Source organism: Pistacia vera, unplaced genomic scaffold (assembly GCF_008641045.1).
Source record: "Pistacia vera cultivar Batoury unplaced genomic scaffold, PisVer_v2 Contig225, whole genome shotgun sequence".
In the NCBI taxonomy this organism is placed as follows: Eukaryota; Viridiplantae; Streptophyta; class Magnoliopsida; order Sapindales; family Anacardiaceae; genus Pistacia; species Pistacia vera.
In genome coordinates, this window is record NW_022196030.1 from 198,974 (window position 1) to 226,670 (window position 27,697).

Genomic DNA, 27,697 nt, shown 5'->3' on the forward strand with positions numbered 1-27,697 from the left:
CAAACACATTTTAACAAAATATTACAAATGAAATCCACAGTGAACTGTTATTTAAGTATCAACTATAAACATTAAATATTACACATAACGATAAAACAAACTAATTTTATTACTATAAAAAAGTTATAATTTAATAGAAGTATAATTACAAAAATTATTGTTTTGATTTAATTATTTTATAATTTACGTTTTAATAATATGTATTAAGATTTTAATTCATTATTTTAGTAACTATTACTGTAATTAAACAAGAGAAAATAAATAATCTTCAAAATAATAATACGAAAATATAAAAAATTTTGTACTAAAAAACTCTAAACATGCTTTAAAAATTATAAGGTGCGTTTGGTTTATTATTTTGGGTAGGATTTTAGGGATAGTATTGGATAGTTGGATAGGGGAGTATTACGAGATAAAATTTAAAAATTTATGAAAAAGCCCCCAAGGTTTGCTAATTTAATAAACACCCCAATATATTAAATATTGTAAAATGAAAAAAACACCCCTACCACCCGCAGTACCAGATTCCGACCACCACCGTCGGAATCTAGCCGAAAAATTGGATAACCACTCATACCGGTCGGATCTGCCGGGTATTCGATCGATATGGCCTTTTCCGGCCATATCTACCACGGATCTGGTCGGATGTGACCTTCAACGGTCGGAAAAGGCCATCTTTGGCCATCAACGACGGCCAAAGATATGGCTGTCGTTGACTGTCAACGACGGCTAAATCGTTGACGGCCAGATCTGGCCATTATCAGCCACTTCCAATGGTCTTGTGACTGTTGTGATAGATTCCGACAACCACCGATGGTGGTTGCCGAAATCTGACAAGTATTGGTGGGTAGGGTTGGCTTTGTTAGTTTTTAAACTTTTTTTCTGAAGGTTATTTAATGAAATTAATAAACTTATGAGGTGTAAAAATAATTAAAAAAATAGACTAATATTTTGAGAATAACGTGTCAAACAACATTTGAAGAATAGAATTGGGAATATGGATAAAAACAATAAGCTAAAGGCACCTATAAATATTTTAGTTTTAACAAAAAGGTATCTATACTAATAAGATATTACGTACCCTGGTATTACCCGCAAGTTAAAATTCAAAGATTACTGGATTACTAATGCTGTTCAGAATTATGATGGCTCCGTTTGGTTCACAATTTTGTGTTTTTAGGAAAAGTTTTTTGAAAAAAGTTAAAAAAAAAAGTTGAATTGGGCGGGTATTACGATATAGGATTTACAAATTGATAAAATACCCCTATGTTTGTTTTTTTACAAAACACCCCTTATAATAAAATATTAAAAGTTAACAAAAACACTCCCAATCCATCCTCAAATACGGACAACCGGCCACCACCGCTGGAGGTTGGCCGGAGTCGCCGTAACAAAAATATTAAAAATATTTAGGGGTATTTAATTGAATTAACAAATTTAGAGGGTTTAAAAAATGTTGAATAAAGTTGAATAATATTGTGAGTTTTTTGGTATTTTACTGTTTAACTTTTTTGGGAATACTAAAAGTAGTATTCCCAAAATCCAACCAAACGAAGCCGATAGAATTTTCAAAATTTATGTAATGTTAGCAATAATAATGTACATGGTAGAACTTATGCCTCTACACCACCTAAAGATTACATGAAATATAATTCTATTGGCATAACTTATCCTTCCTTCTCATCCATTCAAAAAGGATGAAAATCCAGAGCTCTCTTTATATATATTTTGCAACTGGACTTGGAGCTTTTTTAATCCAACAACAAATAAATCAATAAACCAAAAATATAACATTAGCTTCAGAAACCGAAAGGTGACTTTCTTCTGCTTCCGCCTTCTCCATACTGTTCATTCCATTTCCTCAACTCATTCATACTTGCAGCATCATATGAGACCGATGGACCAACCTACAAAACACATTAACACAAGAATATGTGACAGTCATACCACCTCCAACCTAAAAGCATATAAATTCCATGGTAAAGTAAACATATAAATTAGCGAAATTCACCTTGGTTTTCGATTGAACAAAGTCCTCCAAAGTTAGAGGCCTCAGTACTGGAGCCGGAGATACATCATTTTTGCCCATCTGTACAAAACAGGTGACTCAATTTAGAGGCAAGGCACAAAGAAATAGCACATAGGTTGAAGATAAATGGGAAATATAGAATAATTTAGGCAGATGCAAGAGATCATAGATTTCAAGCCTACTTCCACTTTAAGAACTGCCTGATTATCAGAAGATATGATGCAATTCAATCAACCAGATGGAAACAGTGACCGGCAATTTCAACATTTGTCTCACGAGCATTGCAAATGAATTGAGAATGGGTCAGAAATTCCGCTAACTAGGCCTCAATTTTCTACTAAAACGTTATTCCCAAAAAGGTCACTAATTAAATGGAGTATAAGAGAATGGACAAAAAGCTCTTGGTCTAACCTACTAACCATTTTTAAATAAAAGGAAATGCAGACTCTTGCAATTTAGGTGAAACTAATCGAATACAATTGCTAAAAACACACCTTCCTTTCTTCCTCTAAAAGTTCTTGCACAGGTCTATATGCTGCAGCAATACAGAGGTTCTGCACAGCAAAAGAACAAGAGAGTATTGAGATACATAATACACATCTCAAATTGACGGTGAATTTTAGAGTATTACCTTCAAATCACTGCCAGAATATCCCTCAGTTACACGTGCAAGTTCCTGAAATTGGAAATTAGGTTCCAATTTTTCTTGTGCAAGAAAAATGCTTAGAATCTTCAAACGATTTTCAACATCTGGTAAGTCCACATATATCCTATATAGTAACCAAAGAACTCCATAAACACCGTGATCAATTCTATATCAGTAGACAAAGTTATGTGCAAACCCACACAGAAGCCTCAGGAAAACTGGTTACATAATACTACAAGATTGCTCAAGCAAGAAAACCGTTTCAAAATATCATACCTTCTAGGTAAGCGGCGAATGACAGCATCATCAAGATCAAATGGACGATTTGTGGCACCAAGGATGAGGATTTTTTGGCTTTCTTTGGACCTCAATCCATCCCATGCCGACATGAACTCATTTCTCATTCTTCTAGTTGCCTCATGCTCAAAAGCACCACCACGAGCACCAAGCAAACTGTCAACCTATATAATACAGACTCTGAACATTATTATTGGCAGTTTTCCAAGAAAAGTGAATCAGGAGAATAACAAATTAGGCAGTGAATCCAATTCTGGGACTTTGCAACAATTATGCATCAAAAAAAGAAATGAATACTTAGTTAAATTTGTAGACTAATATCATGACACTAATAAAAGAACAAATACATTTCCCAAAGATCATTCATTGCCAGAGCAACATGCATTTCATTTATCCTTATTTCCTTTCATCATTTTTACCAACATTTGGTTTATACATTTTATTATAACACGCATTCGTTATTCATATTAGCATACCACAATAGTGAAAACGTTACACAAATTTCAACAGCTTCATTAGACTTCTGACCAGGCCAGTAATTTGTGTACAAGCCCTCTTAATAAGCCTAACAGAGATGCAAAATGTGAATTTCATTTTTCTGGATCTAATCACCCAGTAGACTCGGTGTCAAGGATATAAACAATTTTTTAGCATAGTATCCTCAATATGGTACTAGACTAACTGTTTTGAAGTCAATGAAGCACAGAGGCAAATTTGCAGTCAATGCCTCCTTGAAACTCAACCATTGTTGCTCATTTCAAATTTTTTTATGCTTTTCCCGATAAATTTGTCCTTTCTGATTTGAGTTTTTTTCCCTCTTTTGACTTTGGCATGCTTAAAAGAAGAAATTAAAATTTATAGAAGGAAAAAAAACCACTAGCAATAAGCAAAGTACAAAATATTACATCATACAAAGATCATGTTTACTGTTCCATATACAAAATCCTGTTGTTTCTCAATACAGTTTGCATTATTCACCTTCAAGATTTTCTTGAGCAATAGCACAAATAAGATTTATATAGATAGATTATAATACACCAGATTTTCATGCCACAATTTTTCACGAGAAAATCTTACCTCGTCAACAAATATTATTACAGGTGCCAGCTTGCTGGCAAAGGAGAAGAGAGCCTTGGTAAGCTTTTCGGCATCACCAAACCACTGTATGTATCATAATGAAATAGAGAAATTACTTATCTTCTGTTCACAACAGAAAAATTACAAATCTTCAATGATATAAACACATCTTAAAAGTAATGACCACACTGAAAAATCAAAAACTATGTAAAAGCTATTAGCATGAATAACAGTCTCTTCATTTAACATGCCTTGTAATAATCTAAAAAAATAGTAGTCTGATGAGCTTTCCTTTATCCAAGTAGCCAACTTTTGCAATTCCAATCAAACTTTATCAAGACACAGACTACATGATATGTAAAAAAACATTTATACTTTTTCAAAAGAATCGGTAGAATAAAAAAAAAAAAAATTCCACCTGGTCTCTCTTTTTTCCAATTCAGATGTCCTAATATTAATTTTGTCAGGATCATGATTGCATATCATTGGACACATCATCATTAGACTGAAATGATATTTTAAAAATGAATCTAATGGTATTCAAGCATGGACCTAATATAATTAATATTACGACTTCCTGACTAGAGATACGGGATACTGTGACTTAATTTTTTGAGACTACTTGTGAACCATTCATATTTGCTAATCCAACGGTGATGAGCGAAAAGTTAAAGGTGATTAGATTTAGTGTCATAAGTTAAAGGTGATTACATTTAGTGTCAACTCACCATCTTTGAAGTAATAAATTAAAAAAAAAAAAGTCAGTCGCCAGAATTTTTAATCCTGGAAATTCAAAATCTTAATAAAAGGATACCAAAGCATACCTTTGAAGTAAGAGTTGAGCCAGTTATGCTAATAAAGTTTGCTCCTGCCTCTGTTGCAAGTGCCTTGGCAACAAGGGTTTTACCAGTTCCAGGAGGTCCAAAAAGTAATATTCCTTTGCATGGCTGAAAAATAGCTTCACACAATTAAACCACGAAAAAGCATACAGCAAATTTCTATCAAAATGCTTTACATAGTTATGTGTTCAGTACCCTTAACAAATTTCCACGAGAAAAAAGCTCGGGTCTCCTCATTGGAAGAATGACAAGTTCATTCAAGGCCTTCTTCACCTCTTCAAGAGCACCTACATCATCAAATTTCACACCAATTTCACTGGGAGGTACCACGGCTGAGACAAAATTGCTCTCATACTCATCCTTTGCAAGGTTCTGCCAAAAATTATAACAGTTAGAGGTGGAGAACAAATACACAAAGATTCCTTCATTTGCTTAGCATTTGTAAGGAACAAAAATTGAAAACACATGCCTTTAAGTTGTGGGCAGGCTTCCGATTTGCAGCTTCTTGCTCCTTCAACCTCAAAATCGCAATCTCAAGGCTTCACATTTAAAGAACAGCAATCACCCACAAGCTGATAAACCTTAACCAATTATATAAAAACAAGCAAGAAACATACGATAATACCTTTCACGAGGGAGGTACAGTCGCTCCCCTTTTATGGAAGGAAGCTCACAAGATGACAAGTAGTGATTTTTTGCCCAACCGACAATTTTCTCAGCTTCTGCATACCATTGAGAAGTTGAAATAATATTGTGCAGTTACAAAATGGATGCATCAATAATCATTAATTACTTGAAAACCGGCAACCATTTAAATTTGCTAAGATTCCTAAAAAGAATGGAATTTTGTCATCACTTAATAAAGGAGTCAATAAACCTAACTGAAGCCTCCAAATACTACATATTGGATATTGGGAATTCTAGTTACTGTTAGAGCTTAGATACCTTTGTTAACTCTTACTAACAACTAAAGCATTTTGGTAAAACGGTAACTTAATATAGCATATGCTACTCTCTAATTATCAACTGAAATTGGCTAGGAAAAAGAAATAGCATCGGTGTTTCTTACTCTGCTTTGTCAGTATCACACCATCAGTGTTTACATGCAACAGATCGACGCATGACAGCTCATGTTCCTCAAGAACCTGCAAAAAAATATAACTTAAGCAGTAATTTCAGAAATCAAAAAAGTTCAACACAGTTCAATAAGCACCCTCATCAGAAATAATGGATTTTGCACCAAATATATTATTGATGAAATATGAAAAACAAATCCCTTACCTTATGTAATTCATTTAAATTACTCCTATATATTACAATTCTTCTGTCCTCTTCGACCTGTTTATTAAATGTTCTCAGCAGATCTTCCTCCTGCACAAGAGAGGCAGTAAATAATATATTCTCACAAAATCCTAGCATTTCAAACATATTAAGAAAAAATTAAAACAGATATTTACCTTGGGTGGATATATGCATAAAACATTGGTGAAGAGCTTATAAATTTCATCATCATCAGATCTCTTTGTTGCTTTAAGTCCCTCGGTAAGGTGCTTCAGGGAGAGAGGCTGAAAAAATAAAAGTAATTCAAATTCAAAATAAAACTTAAACAAAAGCAATAATGGTAAGAAGCCTGCTCATTAAATTCCACCAATAAATAAGAGAACAACTGGCCCAGTGACATGAAAGCTACAGCCAATGATAGATCCAAAGTCTGCTAATGTGCCAAAATGTTGTGAGACAAGAGGAAACAAGGCCCGTATTCCAGTTAAATAAAAGAAATTGCTGCCTGCCACTATATTTCCACTAAGTCTTGAATAGAGCCACCTAAAAGGGATGAATGAAATAGCAAGTCTTTTCAAGATCGTGTTTAAACCACCAAAGCTTTAAAGCATGTCCTTAGACAGTAATTCAAGCTAAAGCCTGAACTAGTAACAGGCTAATAAAATTTGATATCAGGCCCCACACGTTCTACATCAATCACACAATTAGTGAGCTGACTTCTAGACCGGACACCTCATTATTTATCTATATCTGATATGCCCCAACAGATAACAATATGCATCACAACATAACAACCAGTGATTGGAAATACAAAATACTCAATCGGCTTTCCATCTTAGCTAAGAAGCATTCTACTAGTTCACCTTTACGACTTGGCAGCCCTCCTAACATGATAGTTCCCATAAACTCCTACTATTCCCATAACAAACCAAAAAAATCACTAAATCTATGGATGATAAAGTAAATGAACTGAAAGGGATTGGATGATTAACTTTCAACAGTACTTTGCAAACAGATGCCAAATTCATGTGTGCCAAAGGTACAATAAGAAAGTCTGATTCAGGATGCACAAAAGCCTCTTAAGGTCAACTAGACATGCCTCAGATACCAAATACTTCTGATTTTATCCTCTTTGGTTATACAAGCAGAGCACATATACTGTTGCCTATCAGTGATGTACATCATTTCAGTAACTAATGCTTCGATATGTTGGGAGATTATTCCATCTTCAATCAAGACATTTGAACATATGTTGCTCTTAAACTATCATCAGCATCTTTAAAATAATTTCATACAAAATAATCATATAGGAGAACATGTCTCGACTGATTGAAACAGCTAAACCCAATTTATAAAAAATGCTCTAATAATAACCATGATGAGGGCTTTTTTCAGATAAGAACAAGCATAACAAGCTAGAATGCACATGTCTTACAACATTCAGCATCAGATTTCATATGCGATTACTAAACTCCACAATAACTAAAACTATTTAATCACAAAATACAACAAGAGGACAAAACTACAACAGACAAGAAGTGAAGAGTCAAAGAATAAATTATTTGAATAGAAACATTTGTGTTAAATACATAGAATTTAATAAAGAAACGAGAGAGAGAGGTTTAACGAGGCATTACCAGTTTAGCAAGCCGACCAAAACTTGGGAGTATCATTGTCTGTTAAGCATCATATACAAGAAGAAGGCAAATGTTATTTAAATATCAATTAGTGAATTTAATTCAAGGGTTTTTTTTTTTCTTTATAAGAAGGTTGAGTCAACAAATTCAACTTAATTATTTGTGTTAGCAAGCATTAAAAAAAAAAAAAAAAAAAAAAAAGGTTGTACTAGACTCATGACGCTTACAAATTTCTCTTTCTCCTTGGATCCAGTTTCAACTTTGTTCTGCCCACAAATCAAAACTACCGGGCCTGATAATTGGTCAAACACCTCCTGCACCTTACGGACAAACTCCTTACGATTAGACCTGGGAGCTGCTCTGGACAACCACTGAGAAGAATCTGGGAAATAGACAATAAGAGGTTGCATGGAGTTCAAAACCTGCAAACAAGGCAAAAACAAACATCAAATCTACACAAGTTGCAACATCACAGTGAGATGACAAAAGAAACGGCAGGCCACAGAAGAAGCCAGGGTTTCACACACTACATAAGGTTTCATACAGAACAAAAATGTATGATCAGGATACCTCACATAATGCCTCCATTGCTATATAGCAATCCTCTGCCTGGGTATCCAGATCCTGCTCAATATCCTTCACTGTACACAAGCAAAACTTTTCACATTTCTAACATCTAAAAGAAAAAAAAATCAAATCTAACAATGAAGCATAAATTAGATTTTTAAATACTCAATGCCACATGCAAAACGAGAAAACAATTTTCCTAGTGCTAGAAACTTTTCTTCTTCAATCAGAAGAAAGTGCTGGAAACAAAAGAACAATAATAAATACATAAAAACTTATCACTATGCTTTGTCAACATCCAATCTAATATTGCACTAAGCAAAAGCAATAATAAAAATACATAAAACTTATCACTCTGCTTTGTCCACATTATTTATCTACTTAAGTTTAGAGTAAAGATACATAAAAATAGATGCATGTCAGGTAGGTCAGTAAGTAAAGTCTTGTCAGGATCAAGTCCCACTCACTCTCAATAAGAGAGAATTTTTAGTATGAGAAAAGGATATCTCTGATATACAGCTCATAGGTCCAATGAGACTATTGTACACAAAAAATAAATAAATAAAGAGAGAGAGAGAGGGAGAGAGAAGAAGATGAAATAAAGACAATTAAACATTGACCACATCAACTATAAAAAATAAAAAAAAGGTAAATTTAAGAGACAAAAATCTAAAACATAAGAAAACCACAAAATTGCAATATGACATCCCCATTGAACTGAAAACATCATCATCACTGATTAGAGAATATTACCATCTATCCAATAAACTGGCGGTTTTGTAGACTGCTCTGCCACTTTGTCATCCTCCTCGCTTTCATTCACTTTACTGTCACCACCAATATCCAAAATAACTGCAACTCGGTTTCCATTCACCTCATATACCTCCCCACGTTGCCCACTGGTTAAAGGCCTGCAAATATGGAAACCTTGATCAAAAACTGCAAGAACATATTGGGATGAACTTAAATCTAAAGATAAAAGTTCATGCTGTTAAAAATTCTTGTCACTTATATAAAGATTATATGCAGAAGTTAACTACACAATTTAGATAGTCAAGGATTAAATGCAAAGACTATAAATGCTGACCGACACTTAAAATCCATTTTTGGGATTACAGACATCAAAATTACACATAACATCACAAATACTCAATAAAGAATGAGAAGAAAGGAAAGACAATCATTGCCTGTTATTGCCAAGAAATACACCAGAGGGAGAAGATGATGAACATGGACCACTAAAGGGAAAAGATAGCTCGACCGGAATATCTCATACTCCATTGTATTTAATTCTATCAATGAACCAAGCCCAAAATTCTAAATCTTCTTCAAGTATTCCTATGTGTTAACTTTGGAGCCAATACAATGTTCATCTACGCTATTAGACCAAAACAATTGACAAGACTTGAACGTTATACAATGGGAATTTCTCTTCTCCATAATGGGACGACTTACCAACCCACCTGCCAGGAATATTGGTATATGCATTTTTTGGACCATCAGATGTCAGTATCTTCCCCAAAATGACCCTGTGATGCATTATATAAGTCAATATCAAATGACTGGGAAGTCAAAGTTCACCAGTGGAAGAGTTTGTTCTAAAAGTTTTTTAAAAAATATAACAAATAGTAGACCCTCCTACCAGCAAGCTTATCACTCTTTACAATGTCTAAGATCCAACTATTGGGAGCTAAGTAATATCAAATTTTCAAACATCCTATGCCCCACAGTTGATTCATTTCTTTTCTGTCTCCTATGAAAAATAATAATAAATCATCTACTCTCTGGGAAAGGAGAAAAAAAAAGTTCTAACCATGCAAACTATGTTAAACATAATTGGATAAAAATATAGTACAACCTGAACTTATATAATACAAACTCCAAAAAAGACAGAAACATGAAAGAGAAAATAACAAATGAAAATAACAATATAATGCTACTAAATCAAATTTTATTGAAGGGCATTTAACCAATATGCAGGTCAAAAGCTTAAACACTTATGGTCCTCAAAGGAAAAAACAACACACAAGCTTTTAATGGATGAAGATATCAAAAAGAAAAAAAAAAATTCACCATTCATATAATTAGAGAGTATATAAACTGAATTTATAAAATTGGCAAACAAGAAGTTGCATGGCCAAAGGAAAAATCCATTTATGAAAACATAAACAACCAAAATTGATAATAGTTATATATCAATAAATGAAACAAGTTCTTAATCAGAAATCCATCAATGATAGTGAGCACTCTTTCATAGCTCACACCTCAAACAAAAGCACCATTATATTCTGAAGAAAATCCTCATATAGTATCAAAATTTTTGGGACATCATGAAATTCAAAAACATTCTATAAACGAAAGAAAAAGGAAATTTTCTTCTAAGCAGGATACACAACCAAAGAAGGCAAGGAACAACACCCCATAAACTTTTCAACTTAAATTCAGTATTAAAATTATCCATTAACATCTTTAGGACACAAACACTTAGAGATTATAATCAGAAGGAAAGTCACAGAGATGCAGCATTGTGATTCTCCTGAAAAATAATTATTGAAATACATTGACAGACATTATCAAAGGAAGATTGACTTCAAAGGGTGTTTGTGATGGTTTTCCAAGGTAATGGACTTTGGTACTACTTTATTAATAGTCAGGGACGTCCACAGAAATTTCCTCTTCTTTCTCCATTAATCAGAGGAAAGCAGGTTCCATATTTCCACAGTAGCTCGTCCTGGGGTCTATCACTTGTAATAAATCAATAACTTGCATAATATTTAATTTATACAAGTTTCATTTAACATATAAAGAGAATCACACAAATATGCATCATTCAAAAGATATCAGTTATTCATTCAAATCCATTCATTTGGAATGCCTGACCAATGACCTTTTGGTCTAACGGTATGAAAGAGGACTTAAGTGATTTTCATAAAAAGGTTGCAGTAAAAGCTGTGTCAAAACATTATATCTTAAAAACACAAGAATACAATTTTGTACCTGTTGTCAGCTTCAATGCGTATAGAAGGTCCAGTGTATTTCACTCGATCCCCTAAAGAATATGATAGAGCCAAAAGTAATTAATTAGAGAAATACAATGAATAGAAACAGAAAAGTCTAATATAAAAGATAAATCAATTAAAATATTAGGAATACAAAAGGGCATACATGTAAAAGTTCAAAATCGAAACCACCAGGTTTAACTGACAGCCAAACATCAACTTAGTCACACTGGATTTTCCAACAAATAACCAAGTAAATAAACCTATATAACCCTCATCTTAGATGCACTGATTTGATGCTCAGTTTTGATATTAGAAAATGGAAGCAAACAGTCAACCTCATCAGCCAGTCAGCAACCGATCATGACATATCTGTCATTTTTTCTCGGCCATAACATCTTGTCACCTAAGCCTAAGCCACTCACAGGCCCATTTACAATCGACCCCTTTGATCCACCACAACAAGGTCCCTCACTCTCCATCCCTCCATCTTTGTTTCTCATTTAAGTTTCTTGCTAGATCTGTTTCAATCAGTTGTTGATGCATGCGTGTATGTTTGTGCATGCAGGAGAGAAGAAGATCAAAGAAACAAACTAGATTTTCTTGGCCAGCTAACTGAAAATTTCTGGTGGTCTTCTAGGCAATGAAAACATTTAAAAAATATTCATTCGAAAAGTAATAAGATGAATTTGACTAACATTACCTTTCTTTAGTGGCTGTTTGGATTTATCAGCAGGCTCACCACCCTCAGACTTTGAGGACTCAGAAGAACCTTCAACTCCTCCACCGAATGTCTGTCAAGAAGCAAGTTCAGGATCGAAACATAAATCATAATTCATAGTTTACTTCAGTTACTATGCAACAATATAATCCAATACAAGTTTTACAAGCCCATAACAGGGTCACTTTCATCAATTTCCTCTGGGAATTACCAAAATATAGGGAAACCCTACTGGTTTCATCAACAACCTTCCCAAGAATTCTGGAAATCATCACAAAACTACTGAAATTTTTGTTAAAAAGCTCAAGTAGAGTTCCATAAATTTTGTTAACAATCTTCCCCTAATGTCATCTCCTGTGTTCTGTTCAAACCTCAGAGAATCATCCCTATAACTGCCATACCATTTATATAGGAAATCAAAAAACTCTATTAAATCACTTAGTCTAGCAAAAATAATACCTTCTCAAAATCTTCGAGGTTGTAAGGAATAAGCTTCTTAAGAGCTTTTTCAGCAGTAGCCTCCACATCATCATCACTACAATCTGATCTTGTCTTGTTATTGTTTGTCCAGTCATCTTCATTACTTGCATCATTCTCATCCTCAACCTCTGACTCTGAAGTACAATCCTCACAGGATTCCACATTATCTTCATCTGACGAGTAATCATCACCAAAATCCTGCACAAAATGAACAGAAAATAATGAAAAATTTAAACCGAGAACATACTAAGGGGAAATATATTTTCTTCAATTGGAAGGAGAAAGATATCAATTTAACCTATCCAGAATTTTCAAATCTTACATAAGGAGCAAGAACACTGCTGTCAAGCACCAAGAGTGGAACTCGTAGATCTTGTGCAAGTGCTCTAACTAATCTCTCCCGATAAAGCTCAGTGCCTACAAATGGCAAAATTTTAAACTCAATTAACTCAAAACAATTTTTCAATTTTTTTTAACAATGTGATTTGAAATAAAATGATATATATGCAGAAGAACACAGTTTTAAGTTACATTGGTGGGTAACGAACCTGGAACACTTTGAAGCAATATTCTCCCACTTGAAGATGACAGACGAGCACCAAAAGAAGCAGCGAACTTCTTATGTTTCAAATGCGAAGCAACACATTCCACCAAAAGATTTTTGGTGTGCTCACTATAAAAGATAACAATCAACAAACATTTCACTACAACAAACTAGATATACTAAAGACAAAAGGCAATGATGAAAAATAATAGTGACTGGTAATTACTGAATGTAGTAAGGAAAGGTCTCCCAAGAAATGTTTATTTTCTCCCATGGAACAACCCGCCGCGAGAACTCAGTTTTGAACCTTTCACGTCTAGTCAAAAATGGTGATTCTTTCTTTTTCCTCTCAATGGTGAGCTTCTCATTACGTAGCCATTCCTTTTGTTCTTGTTCACCAAGTTGAGCATGTGAATCACAGTGCTTCACATCTTCCCTAACTTTTTCAGGCCATGGCTTTCCCTTCTCTCCCTTATTCAAGTTAGCACCATCAGTTATGGGTTTATGATTATTCTCACTTGCATTCCTTCCATCGCCGTCAGAGCTGTAGGCACGCAACTGAGTACTTCTCAAACCTATACTAAACCTCACATGGAAACCTGTATGACTGTTTCCAGGAGCAACAACTGAAGACGAAAATGAATCTAACAAATATCTTCTTATTGAATGACTGCGCAACGAGTGGTTTTTCCATGCAGCAGTATGGCTCAAAGACCGAGAACAAGCATGATCCAAGCAGTTTGGCCTAAATAAATATTTGGATGACTGAAACAGGGAACCCCATCTTTGATTCCTACCCTTTAATCTCCTTGCATACATGGCAATTTCCTATTCACACTCTCAAGTACACTGCAAAGTTTGAATAGACATAAACACATGTTCATCACATTTAGGTGAATATCACATTACAATGCCTCTATCAAAAAACTAATAATAATAACAAAACATAAAATTGAACTTGTTCTTAACAAATTGCATTTAAGCTCAGTTTGATTTGACATCACGTTTCACAACAAAACATAAAAACAGCTAGAGATATGACTCAAAGATAAAAGAATTATTTTTTCAAAAATATAATGCAAGCAATCTACGTCAGTAAAGTGATACGAATACAACATAGAATAAATAAAAATTACATCTTGATGTTATTTATTTGAAAGTAAACAATTTCAGGTACTTGTACGTTGTTCTTGAGATACTAAGATAACGTATTAATGAACCATTCACGCGTGTACTTCAAGCTTCCGAAACTGAGAACAAAAAATTCATTCACTAAAAGAACAAAAGTTCATTCCTTTGATTGAAAAAAGAAGAAAATTACCGAAGCGTAGCTGTAAAATTAGGCGAGGGAAGCAGAGGTTTGGTGCATATTGAGGATAAAGGGGAATTTAGAGAGGAGAAAGCGAAAGAAAGAGCGAGGAAAGCGTGGAGAAAATTGAAATAAGAGGTTGAAAGAGGGAGAAAAAAGAAGGGACAACAGCAGATTTAGGAGATTCGCAGAGTGGAAGGGAGGCTTTGTGTTTTGCAATTGCAAGATTTGTGTTCCAGACACCATGTGTAGGTTTGTAACATGTTGATCTAGTTTTAAGACTTCAACTTACTAGGTTTCTCGAAATGGATTTGGCCCATTGGGTTTTCTTGTTGGACCTCGTATGGTTAGTGATTTCTAAAGGCCCAATCGAGAAACAGTCTTTGAATCTTTGAGATGTTCTAGTTTAAAATAAGAGTAATGCTAGGTCCGTGACCCAATCTCATAACAATCTCTCACAACCCTTGACATGTCAGTTTATCATTGGTCAGCTCACAAAATAAGTTTTGCTGCTTGTATGGGTCCTGCCTATTCATTTTTGAGTTAATCAATGACGAACTGTCATTTCAGGGGTTGTGAGAGAAAGTTGTAGATTTAATATTATTACTAAAATAAATAAATAAAGAAGGGTTTATTTGATATATAATTTAATCATCTTTTTATTACAAAAATGCAAGAAATATTATGTAACCACTTTTGATTGAAATGTTTTTAGGATAATCCTTTGATACAATCTTTACTATTAATGTAAAATCATAAAACCAAAAAAAAATTGCTTTATAAGTTTATAATTGTTTTATACTTTATCATTTTTACTTTAAATTTAAAAAAAAAAATACATTAAAAACATTTTTAGAATTGGCAATTATTTTTTTAATTACAAATCAAATATGCCTTTTAGCTAGTCAAATTGGAAAGGGAAGAGTTGTGGTGTTTGCTTAATATAAAACTCATGGTGTTATTGAAAAATATTATTTAGCTCCTATGAGGTGGAATTTCCATATTTTTTAGTGGTATATAACACTTTTCAATAACAGTATGCTTTTAATATTAATAAATCTCCTATGCATTTCGTATCAACAAATCTTAGAGAAATAAATGAAATAAACCCTTTTATAGGATCTTACATTACAAACAAGGAATCTACATGTTAGAAAAAGGTTTTGATCAACACAACAAATTTTGTTCTTTATACACAAGTATTGTTGCCCAAAAAATGGTGAATTCATGGTGATAGAGTCAAAATATTCATTTATTATTTTGGATAAGATTATAGAGATAGTATTAAATAGTTGAATAGGGTGATTATTACGAGGTAAAATTTAAAAATTTACAAAAAAACCCCTAGGTTTGCTAATTTAACTAAACACCACAATATATAAATTTTTTATAAAATGACAAAAACAGTCCCACCCACCCACAGTGCTAGATTCCAGCCACCACTGTCAAAATTTGGCGTTACGATGCAGACTGGTCAGATCTGGCCATCGTTGTCAGTTAACAACGACCATTTCTTTGGTCGTCGCTGAAGGTCAAATCTGGACTTTTTCGGCTAGATCGGCGAATTACCAGCCAGTTTCGGTCATTTGTAGGCCATTGTGACAGATTCCGGCTACCACCGATGGTGATTGCCGGAATCTGGCAACTATGGGTGGGTGGAGGTGTTTTTGTTAATTTTTAAATTTTTTTTTCTTAGGGTATTTATGAAATTAATAAACTTAAGGGGTCTCAAAGTAATTAAAAAAATATAATAGTATTTCCTAAATAATTAAACAAACAAATATTTTGGGAATAAGATTGGGAATATGGATAGAAATAATAAACCAAACGTAGAATATTTTTGGTTGAGTTTACTAAACGCAAAGGAGAAACAGTAGGAAGGAAAATAGCTGCAACAACCTCACTACTAACTAGTAATTGTTAGGACCTGTTTTTTTTTTTTTTTTTTATCATTAAGGGTAGAATAGTCTTTTCTCTTCTTGGTTTTTGATTTCTTTCTCTTTGGTTTGATATATTTACTAGTTTTCACAATGGATAATGAAATAGATGATTTTCTTCAATCTATTAGTGTGAAATTGAATAGGAATATTATTTGTATTGGAGTTATGTGATGAAAATTTTTCCAAAAAGATGTAGGGTTATNTAGAGGTCACGTAGAGTGGGAGCGAGTCCTGGCCATGCCCCCGATAAGATAGGGCCGTGACTTACTAAAGAAGTTAATAGAAAAGAGTTCTAAGAGAAAGAGAAAGAGAAAGAAGTACCAAAGAGAAATTGAATGAGAAGTTGTAAGGAAAGAATTGGAGAGAGAGAGTTACGGGGATAGATGAGTAGAGGATTTACTTACTAAGCATTATTTTAGTGCTCACCCCGTTGTTTTCCTATGTTTTGCAGGATCTAGGTGAGGACACGGTCGGATGGATGTCGTCGCTCGAGGAGAAGCGGTTACACTGTCTATTATGTTTTTGATGACTTTTGTACACATTATAATTTTGTGTAAAAATGTATATGTTGTAAAGAATATATATATATATATATATATTTAATAAAAAGAAAATTTTGGACCCAATTTCTTTATATTATTTTATATGTATTTCATTATGAGTATTTGAGTAGAAAGTGGCTATTACATTAGCAATACCTTTCAGACCACTTTTTAACTATCAAAACAAGTCTTAGTTGAAGATTAATGGTATTGGTAGTGATGAAAGTAATTTCTGTAAGCAAAAAGGTCATCAGAAGGCTCAATGTCCTAAACTAGGACAGTCACAACAACAACAACTTCTTCCATAGAAGTCAAGAAACAAATGACCTTATAGGCCTCCACAATCTAATACTGTAGCAATTGTAACACCATTAGACTCATTTGGATTTGGAACTACATCATCTCTAATCCCGCAATAGCCATCTTTGTTGAGCAGTTTTAGAAGTTTCTTGAAACATACTATGTTTGCCTTTTCCCCTATAGGTTTGTCATCCCTAAGTTCTTTAGGTATGTCTTCTTCCATGTGGGTCTTAAATTCTACAGCCTCTAATCATATGTCACTTATCTTCATTCACTTCATTATGTCCTAAAAATTTGTGTTTGTCATGACTACTAATGGCACTCTTATGCCCTTAGTAGGGGTTAGATCAATTGGCACACCTTGTTTATCTCTTCCTAAAGTTTATCATGTTCCTAAACCTTACCATATTCCTAAACTCACACTGAATCTTGTTTCTATTGGTCACTTATGTGACTCTGGTTACTCAGTTGTTGTGATTTCCGCAAGTCTACGAAATCGTGCAAGTAATAAAGTGTACAAATACGGATGTCAAACCCAAGGGAATTACTACTATCAATTACCAAAATTTACTATCTAATTACTCTCTAATCGCAATTTTTATCAAGAAAAATCTAAATTGAAATTAACTAAAAAACTAAAGAGGAAACAACTAAGTAAAATCTTTGGTTTTAATGCAAGATGACTAGACCTAGAGCAAAGATTTCACACCAACTCTTATTCCTATGTATTAATAACTTATGCTATTTCATTAAGCTCTTCCTAAAGGTCAAACACCCTAAATTTCCAATAATTATCTCTCGAACAATTATCAGATTAACCCCTAATTACTAACCCAAATTATTTCTAATCAGATTTAAGCAATCGAAGATCATTACGCTTCATGGAGTTTATCAAAACCTCACAAATTGTGGTAATCTATCTCTAGTGTTCGCTCAACCTCTGGTTTTACTATCGTAGACCAACTAAGTATCATCGCTCGATCTCAACTTAGTCCATTAATTCATTCAATTCTTGGGCCCTTAAAAATCAAAAGCATTAGGCATAATAATAAAACTTCGGAAGAAATCTTAATTAAAAAACAACATAAATAAATCAACACATGATTAAGAGATTGGGCTACATCTTAGCCCTAGGAAATAAAATTAGTTCATAGCAATTATGAAAGAAACAATCATCTTTATTAAAACAAAAATCATGAGTTTAAGGAGAAACAAAGATGATTTTGCTCCAAAAGCTCCAGCAATTCTGATGCTTTTTTCTTTTTTTCTAATAGTTTTCCTCTTGATCTCTCTCAAAGAATCTCCAAAATAATACTAAAAGACTTTTAGTTATATCTCACAAGGGTTAGGGTTTTGTTTTCCTTAATTCTACTTAGTTTAAGACTCTTAAACCCTATTTTCCTAGTCAAAAATAGAAAATAAACTTCCAACTGTCATGATTGTGCCCTAGCACTATGCTGCGGCATGGTTGATTCTGGACTTACTGTGCTACGGCATAGTGATTAATTCCTCTTCTTCAATTCAAACCCCGTATCATTCCTCAACACTCCAGAGATAGTGATTTTTAAGCCCAGTAACAATGAAATTTGGAAAGTAATAGTCCTTTAGATGTTAATTTTATGTTAAAAAGCATAAAATCCAACTAAGGGCAAAATAGTCTTTTTATTTGGAACGATATGAATCAATTATCCATAGAAAGGTATTAGGGGCAAAATAGTCATTTTGCCTATGGATAAGCATTGAAAAAGTCAAGAATGAGTTGGCTTACTTGCATTTAATGACATTAATTAAGTAATAATTATGTTTAGTGCGAAATGACCAAAATGCCCTTATATGAAGAATTAAGGACTTATGAGTTATACAATTAAAATAATTGGGCCAATAGTATAATGTTGGAAAATTAATGAAATATTTTCCTATAAATGAGAGGAAATTCATTCAAGCCAAGGGAGAGAGCATTTCTTCAATTTTCTCCCAAATCTTCCATGAAACAAGCTTTCTCTCTCTAAGTTTTAAAGGAGTTTTGCATAATTTTTCAAAGAGAACAAGATAGGAGCCTTGGATCATCAAGTTGAAGGGTTTAAGGTAAGGATTAAAAACCCTAGTTTTGATATGATTTGAAGAGTTGAAGTAGATGTTGAGGTATAATGTTATATATGTAGGATTAAGGTGTAAAAGAAGACAAAAGCAAAGGATTTGTTGGAGGAATCTTTAAAAAGGTAAGGAAGAACCTCCCATGACTTTAGGGATTATACTAGGGTTTGTAGATTTTTATGAAACCTTAAATTAAGGCTTTAAGGCATAGAATTAGTTTATGGCAAGTGTAGTTGAACTCATTTATTCTACTTATTATCTTGAATTCATTATACATGACGTTATTGCTATTTATGTTTTATGAGTTGTTATGTTTGATTGAAGAAAATGAAGTGTGGATGCTGATTGTGGCAAAAATTGTAGTATTGGAGGTCACATGGTGTTGAATGGTTGCTATTAGAAGTGTTGAGGTGTTGTTTACATTAGCTTATAATGTTATAACAATAATGGATGATTATGGGAATGAGATTTTACACCTCTTTTAAGATGTTAAAGACTATTAAGGGGAGGTTTATTTGATCCATACGTTGACCTATTGGTTAATTGTCAATAGGAATTGATGTGGCATAGTTAATATGAAAAATTCGGATTTAGTAAGCTTAGGGGTTATGTTAAACATGCTTCAATATTTCAACCATAACTTGAGTTATAAAAATCAAAATGAGATGATCTTGAAGCATTAGAAAGTTAAGACATAGCCCTATAACTGTTATGTTTATGCCAAGAGCCAATTCGTTTGAAAAATGAATGGAAAATGGCCTGAAGTATAAACTTCTAGTTATTAAAGTTTAAGATTTAACATGATCAATTCTTATGATTATTAATGTATTATTGTGATAATGCCATGTACTAATGTTTACCCATTAGTTAGATGATCTTTGAAAGATATACATGGTCATGATGTCAATACATGATTAATGTTATGAAATGGCATGAAGATGCAATGTAATACATGTTTTAAGATGATGTATGTGAGCAAGAGGTAATGTAAATGGATTGATAATCCATAGATGAATTAAAAGTATTAAGCTCACCAAAACATGTATTTACATGCCATAAGATGTTACAGATACATATAGACATGATGGGAAACGCGTAAGCATATCCTCATATACCGATTGAGGAAAGATGAATATATGCATTAGATGTTAAATAACGTATAAGCACGCCTCCCGATGATATGTGCTCTAAATGAATTTGAGGCTAGATGATATTAAGTACTGAAGACGCTAAAAAAAGTCCGATCGACTACAAGTTAAATGCTTCATATGCATTTAGTTGCACTACATGAGTTATGATGTTATTTACATCATGAGATGATTTATACTCATGTTAGATGATATTTAGATGTTATATCATGACATGTAATTTGTGTTTATTATGTTTACATACTTATTTGTATGTGTATGCATTGATGTTTATATAGCCATAGGATAAAATGATGAAAGACATATGAAATAGAAAGGAAAAAAAAAAAGGGAAGTATCCCTAGATGTAAAAGACAAGTGGTGTGTTAACAAATATATTTAAATGAGGGTCAAATAGCATACTTAGAATGCAATGGATCATTCCTTACTGAGCGATTATCGCTCACCCTTTCATTGTTGATTGCTTTGCAAGTAGACCAGAGCGAAGGATGCTAGAAACAACAAGGCTACACGTGAGGGGAGATGATTTATTGTTATCTTGATGTTTTTATCTTGATGTAAATAATGTAAATGATAAATGTTTGTGAAACACCTTTGGAAGCTTCCACCCTATAAATATGTTTTGATTGTGTAATTTCCAAATAATTTTTTAAAGTTTTTGAAATTATAAGTTTGGATCCTGCGTGACATCTTATATGCATGTTTTGGATATTATTATTATTATCCTTACACAAGTTTTTTCTAAATACAACTCATTCTCCAGACATGTATCCCCGGGATTCTCATTGAGGGATATTCAGAGGATACCTGACTGGAGGGGGGTTTTACATTTGATATCCCTTTGAATCAGCTTTCCAACAGTCCAAGAATCATCTGAATCTGAGGTCTACAACTCAAGTTATTGTCGAAACACCGAAACATGCTCAAATTGGAGCGAAATCTAGAATCTCCTCTTTAACTTCAAAGCTCCATAACTTCTTCAATTCAACTCTGATTCTCAATCCGTTTATTTCTACTCAACACTCATTCCGTTGTTGACATGGTTCTTCATCCGAGCATAACATTAAGCATAGATACCCTGAAAATACTCAAACACACCCATGATCCCGTAAAAGACATTTATGAAAATATTAAGCAAATTTACCAATTTAAGCCTAATTTCTCCCAAATAGTCCCCATAAACCACTAAGTAATTGTGTGTTTTTTAGCTCTTATCATTAGTTTCATTTTATTTAACTTCTTGTCATGTGTAGGATCCATAATCCTAGAAGCTAATTATGACAAGTCGTAGACCTATATGTTTTGGACAAGTTAAAAGTTTCTAATGTTGTAGCTTATAGTGTTGACTTGTCATTGTTATGTTTGAGTTCTTTTTCCCCTAGATTTGGGCATTCTCATCTAAGTCATGTTTCAACCTCTCATTTAAGATACTTACCTTCTACGGGAGCCTTAGGAAATTTGCAAACTCATGATATTTTCATTTTTTTGTGGTTGTAAACTTGATTTTCCAATAAATATTTTGAATTGCTTATTTTAGATGGAACTAGTCTCCAAACTTCTTGTATTGACACTCTAGAGCAAAATGGTATTGTTGAAAGAAACACTGACACATTGTTGAAACTGCTGATTCCCTTTTGTTGCCTGCCTATAGTGCATTTAGAGTTTATGTCAAAACTCAATATTCTACTATTATCATATGACTTAGGTAGAAAGTAAAATTCCAATAAATATTTTGAATTGCTTATTTTAGATGGAACTAGTCACCAAACTTCTTTTATTGACACTTTAGAGCAAAATGGTGTTGCTGAAAGAAACACTGACATGTTGAAACTGCTCATTCCCTTTTGTTGTCTGCCTATGCCCCTAGTGTTTTCTAAGGAGAAGCAGTTCTTACGTCTATCCATATAATTAATAAGATTTCATCATCTCACACCTTAGGTTTGTCTCCTTTTGAAAAGTTATATGGGTATGCTCTTGACTATATCTTTGGTTGTACTTGTTTTATCCTTCGACCTCATGTAAAGCATAGTAAGTTATTTCCTCACTCCACCATATGTGTTTTTCTAGGCTATGGTAATAGTCAAAAGGGATATCGTTGTTTTCATCCAATTGCCCAAAAATTATATGTATCTCGTCATATTGTGTTTTTTAAGCATATAAATTTCTTTTCCATTCCCATTAATTCTCATAATCTTACTTAATCTGGTCTCATCTGCATTGATCCTTCTTTGATGATACAAATAACTTATCATCTCATGTTCCACTCACTATAGATACATCACACCATGTTTCTCATTCTCATGTTCCAATTACCCTCTTTCCTCCTTACTATTCTCACAGGGCTCGCATTGTTGATCATGTAGATACTGGTACTTTGATCTTTGATATTCACTCTATTCTTGAGGCCACTTAAACATCTCTTGAGACTATGGATTCTTCGCCTCGTCATCTTTAGCACCTTAATAAATCAACTAAACTGTCATATTTAGCTTATTCTTGTTATTATGTTTCTTATACTTCTTTTTTAGCCTTTATTCACAATCTCTTTGAGCCTTTTATCATATAGAGAGGCAACTTTAGATCCCCTTCGACGACAGACTATGGTTGAGGGACTTTCTACTTTACATAAGACAGAAACTTGGAATTTGGTATATTTACCATTTAATAAAAAGGAAATTGGTTTTCACTGGGTCAATGAAATCAAAACCAAGTCTAATGAGTCAATCAAGCGATACAAAGCTCGACTGGTAGCAATGGGATTTTCTCAAGAATATGGTATAGATCATGAAGAGACTTTTGCTCTTGTTGCAAAAATTACGACCGTTTGTCAATGACATATCTCTAAAATGGATGTTAAAAATGTCTTCTTTAACAGTAATCTCTGAAAAGAAGTCTATATGGTACCTCCTCCTTGTGTCTCTCATAATCCTAGAGAAGTGTGTAGACTCAAGAAAACTCTATATGGTCTCAAAAAAGCACCTCGAGCCTAGTTTGCAAAGTTCTCAATTGTGACATCTTCCCTTGATTTTTGTCCCAGTAATCATGATTCAACTCTCCTTATTAAGTGTACCACAGCTGGTCGTATTCTACAATCTTTATATGTTGATGACATGGTTATTTCTGGCGATGATGTTGATGGAATTGCAATGTTGAAGTTAGAATTGGATAATCAATTTGAAATGAAAGACTTGAGTTCTCTACGTTACTTTTTGGGTATCGAAGTGGCTTTCTCTCCAAAGGGTTTTCTTCTCTCTCAGTCAAAGTACACAATTGACATTCTTGAGCGTGCTCATCTTACTGATACCAGGACTGTTGATACTTCTCTTGAGTTTAATATTTGATATTCTCCTTCTGATAGTACCCCTCTATTGGATCATACTTTATATCGCACTATTGTTGGCATCTTTGTCTATCATCCTAGTACTCGTCCATATATTGCTTATGTTGTTCATATTATCAGTCAGTTCATTGCTTCCCTTACTATTGTTCATTGAGTTGTTGTTCTTCATATTTTCAGGTATCTTTGATTCACTCCCTTTCAAAGTCTTGCGTCATATCATGTTTGGAGTTGCGTGTATACTCGGATGTTGATTGGGCTAGTGATCCCACTGATTGCATGTCTATCACTGACTTTCTTATCTTTTTTGGCGATTCTCTTATCTCTTGGAAGAGAAAAATGTTGTCTCTAAATCCTCCACAGAAGCTAAGTATCGTGCTATGGTGTCTACTACCATTAAGATAGTTTGGTTACGTTGGTTACTTGGTGATATAGGTGTTTCTTTTTCTCATCCCACTCTAATGTTTAGTGACAATAAAGTGTTATTCATATTGCTTACAACTCAATCTTTCACGAGCGAACCAAACACATTGAGATTGATTATCATCTCACTCATCATCATAACACTATTAGTTTACCTTTTGTTTCTTCTTATATGCAGATTGCAAACTTTTTTACAGAGTCACATCCCATTTCACACTTCCCTTTTTTTGGTTTGCAAATTCTTGATGCTTCTTGTTGTCGCATCTTGAGTGTTTGAGGGGGACATTGGGATTTGTATATTTATCATTGTGTTTTATATATATATATAAGACAGTGATAAATATACAAATAAGAATAAACTCCACATCCTAATAAATTATAATTATTCTAAATTTTGCCTTAAGAAAAGTTGCCTCCACATAGTAATAATTGTTTGTATATTACAAAACAAATATATGTTATGTTACATTAAAGATTTAAGATTAAATAAAATATTTATCTAAAGTTGTTTGAAAAAATGATTTATGCTTTACAGTTGTTCCCACATCTTTTAACTTGTGAGTACATAATAACTTGCTAGCATGGACACCTTATTGTTGAAGCCAAAATATTTTTAGCTTCTCAAGCATGTTTAGAGCTTCATGGCACGAAACTTTTTGTATTTCCGTACTATCATCCTTAGGATTATTTCCTCTCTCTTCTTGTATAATTCAACAATGATTTATTATTCAGTTAAAACATACACGACTTGTTGCTCATTTGGATTATTGAGAAAGACATTAATATCCAGTCGATTAGTGTAGTGAAGTTATCGAATTTGATCACTCAATTCCACAATGACTCTTTTATTCTCCTCATCCACTTCACACTTACAATTCATCGACATTGGGGCTCCTAATTTTCCAATGCTTAAAACAATTTGCAATTGTCTGTAGCTTTACATCAATTGACCATGCATCAACTGCATTTACAGTTCTATCAAGGACACTTATCTTTGCTAGTCCCAAGATGCGATTTTCTACATGTTTCAAAAGTAGCAATTGAAGCACTGAATTGAAATCCTAATACTACTAAAATATGAATTAAAATTCTAATACTTTACTACTAAAACATGAATTATAAAATAAGAAATCAAAACACTAATTTTTATAACTACACTTCTATTAAGTTATAACCTCCTTATAGTAATAAAATTAGTTGGTCCCACTATATATATTGTAGAAAATTAGAATCTAATTTACAACTGTGTAACTACAACTAGTGTTGCTGATCTTTAGCCTTGATTTTAGTATGAAAATCAGAGACCTTTAGCCTTGATTCTTGTATTAAAATTGGCAATTTTTTATTTCTTTCTTTTTTAGTTCTGTCCTAAACTTGTATAAATAGCTGGTTTGTTTCCAGCCATAATCATCACAACATAAAGGCATTGTTCTCTCAAAAATCTACATGGTACCAGAGCAAGGTTGCTGAAAACTCTCTGCCATTTCTTTTCTTAGTTCTTCCTACTGAAATCTCTCAACTCTTCCTACTGAAACTTCTCTTAGCCTAAATACCATTCTTTCAATCTGCCATGACAAAATACGGAATGGCAATTGATAAAGAAGCAACTACTGGGAATATCTTTGAAGTCACAACTGGTCAAAGAATTACTAATTTAAATAGCAACCATGAAGTTTCTGAGTCTAGCAGTCATGGTGGATCTGATGGCTTAGGTTTTCCCATTACAGGCACAAACTAAATGGAAAAAACTACATCCAATGGTCTTTTTCAGTGATGATATTTGTAAGAGGCTGAGGAAAGGTTGATTATCTTATTGGAAAAGCAGTTCAACCAGTTGAGGATGCTTCGATGTTCAAAAGGTGGAAGGCAGAAAACATCATAGTTATGCCATGGCTGATCAACTCCATGGATACTGATATTGGTTCATGGAGTTGATATCCTACTCTATGAAACTGCTCAAGAAATCTAGGAAGCAGCCAGGGAAACATACTCAGATAAAGAAGATACTGCAGAATCCTTCGAGTAAAAGGAATACTTCATGATTTGCATCAAGGGGATTTACCAATCACTCAGTACTACAGTCGTCTCAATCGCTATTAGCAGCGGCTTGACTTATATGAGACCCACGAGTGGAACTGTAATGCATATGCAACAAGATTTAAAAAGAATGTGGAAAAGAAATGAATATACAAATTCTTATTAGGCCTAAATAAGAGTCTTGATGAAATTCGAAGTAGAATTTTGGGAACTAAACCTCTACCTAACATCCAGGAGGTAGTTTCAAAGGTCCACCAAGAAGAAACTCAAAAGAAGGTTATGTGAGGTACTAAAAAAAAATCAATAGATTGTTGAGGGATCTGCTCTTGTTGTAAGGGAACATTTTTCCTCATTCAATGACAACCGTTAAAGGAAAGGAAGACTCTGGTACGATCATTGCAAAAAACCAAGTCACACCAAGGATACCTGCTGGAAAATTCATGGCAAACCAGCAAATTGGAAGCCTAGGGAAAGTCATGGCCACCATGTTTCAGTTGAGGATAAACCAACAAATCCAAACCCAAGTCCATTCAGCAAGGAACAATTGGAACTTCTATAAAAAAAATGATCACTCAATCCACACAAGGTTCATCATCTTCCAATTCCAATTCTATCCTAGGATCTAGATCTTTGGCCCAAAAAGGTCTTTCTCGTAGCCCTAAATGTAAGAAAAGAACATGGAAACTATTGGATTATTGACTCCGGAGCATCTGATCACATGTCAGGAGATATTACAATGTTTAAAAATTATACACCTTGTGTTGGAAATTTCACTGTTCGTATTGTAGATGGTTCTCTCTCAAATGTAGCTAGCATTGGGTCTATTGTTATTTCCAAGGACCTAACCCTTGAATCTGTTCATTTTGTTCCTAATCTTGATTGTAATCAGCTATCTATCAGTAAACTCACTCGGGATAAGAATTGTGTTACTAAATTTTTCCCAAATTATTGTGTTTTTCAGGATCTAGATTTGGGGAAGACGATTAGCTGTGCTGATATGTGTTCAGGTCTCTATATCCTCAAGACCACTAATTTCCCTGAAAGACAACCTCAATCCACAGGTGGTGAAAAATTATGTTTTTTTGTTTATGTTCCAAATAATGAGAATAGTGTTATGTTATGGCACTATTGTTTGGGTCGTCCTAATTTTATGTATCTCAAAAACTTTTCCCATCATTATTTAAGAATAATTCCAAGAATTTTCAGTGTGAAATATGACTGTTATCTAAACAAGTTCACAACTCTTACCCAACTTAGTTTCATAAATCATCTTACCATTTTTCAATGATTCATAGTGATGTCTGGGGATCGTCTAGAATAAGAAATGTTACTAGCACTACATGGTTTGTTTCATTCATTGATGATCATACTAGAATTTCTTGGGTATTCTTAATGAAAGACAAATCTGAAGTTAGTCAAATTTTCAAAAACTTTCATACCATGATTCAAA

The 27,697-nt window shown here is 33.5% G+C and overlaps 1 protein-coding gene across 4 annotated transcripts; it reads right to left on the minus strand.

Moving 5' to 3' along the window:
* Positions 1-1,560: 1,560 nt before the first annotated feature.
* Positions 1,561-14,660, minus strand: LOC116130829. 4 transcript variants are annotated; one of them, XM_031416509.1, is made up of 26 exons: positions 14,439-14,660; positions 14,301-14,367; positions 13,344-13,966; positions 13,122-13,246; positions 12,896-12,990; positions 12,553-12,771; positions 12,076-12,166; positions 11,371-11,422; positions 9,837-9,902; positions 9,127-9,284; positions 8,377-8,447; positions 8,034-8,228; positions 7,807-7,845; positions 6,346-6,453; positions 6,170-6,259; positions 5,958-6,033; positions 5,514-5,610; positions 5,358-5,427; positions 5,084-5,260; positions 4,874-4,996; positions 4,050-4,133; positions 2,952-3,136; positions 2,661-2,799; positions 2,524-2,583; positions 2,012-2,089; positions 1,561-1,907 (listed from the first exon to the last, which is right to left on the minus strand). In XM_031416509.1, exons 3-26 carry the CDS (start codon positions 13,934-13,936, stop codon positions 1,800-1,802), a joined length of 3,099 nt encoding a protein of 1,032 aa, XP_031272369.1. In that variant the 5' UTR covers positions 13,937-13,966; positions 14,301-14,367; positions 14,439-14,660; the 3' UTR covers positions 1,561-1,799. The 4 variants fall into 4 exon arrangements, with proteins under 4 accessions (XP_031272369.1, XP_031272368.1, XP_031272367.1 ...); XM_031416508.1 differs by having other exon boundaries at positions 14,254-14,367; XM_031416507.1 differs by lacking the exon at positions 14,301-14,367.
* Between the last annotated feature and the right edge of the window lie 13,037 nt (positions 14,661-27,697).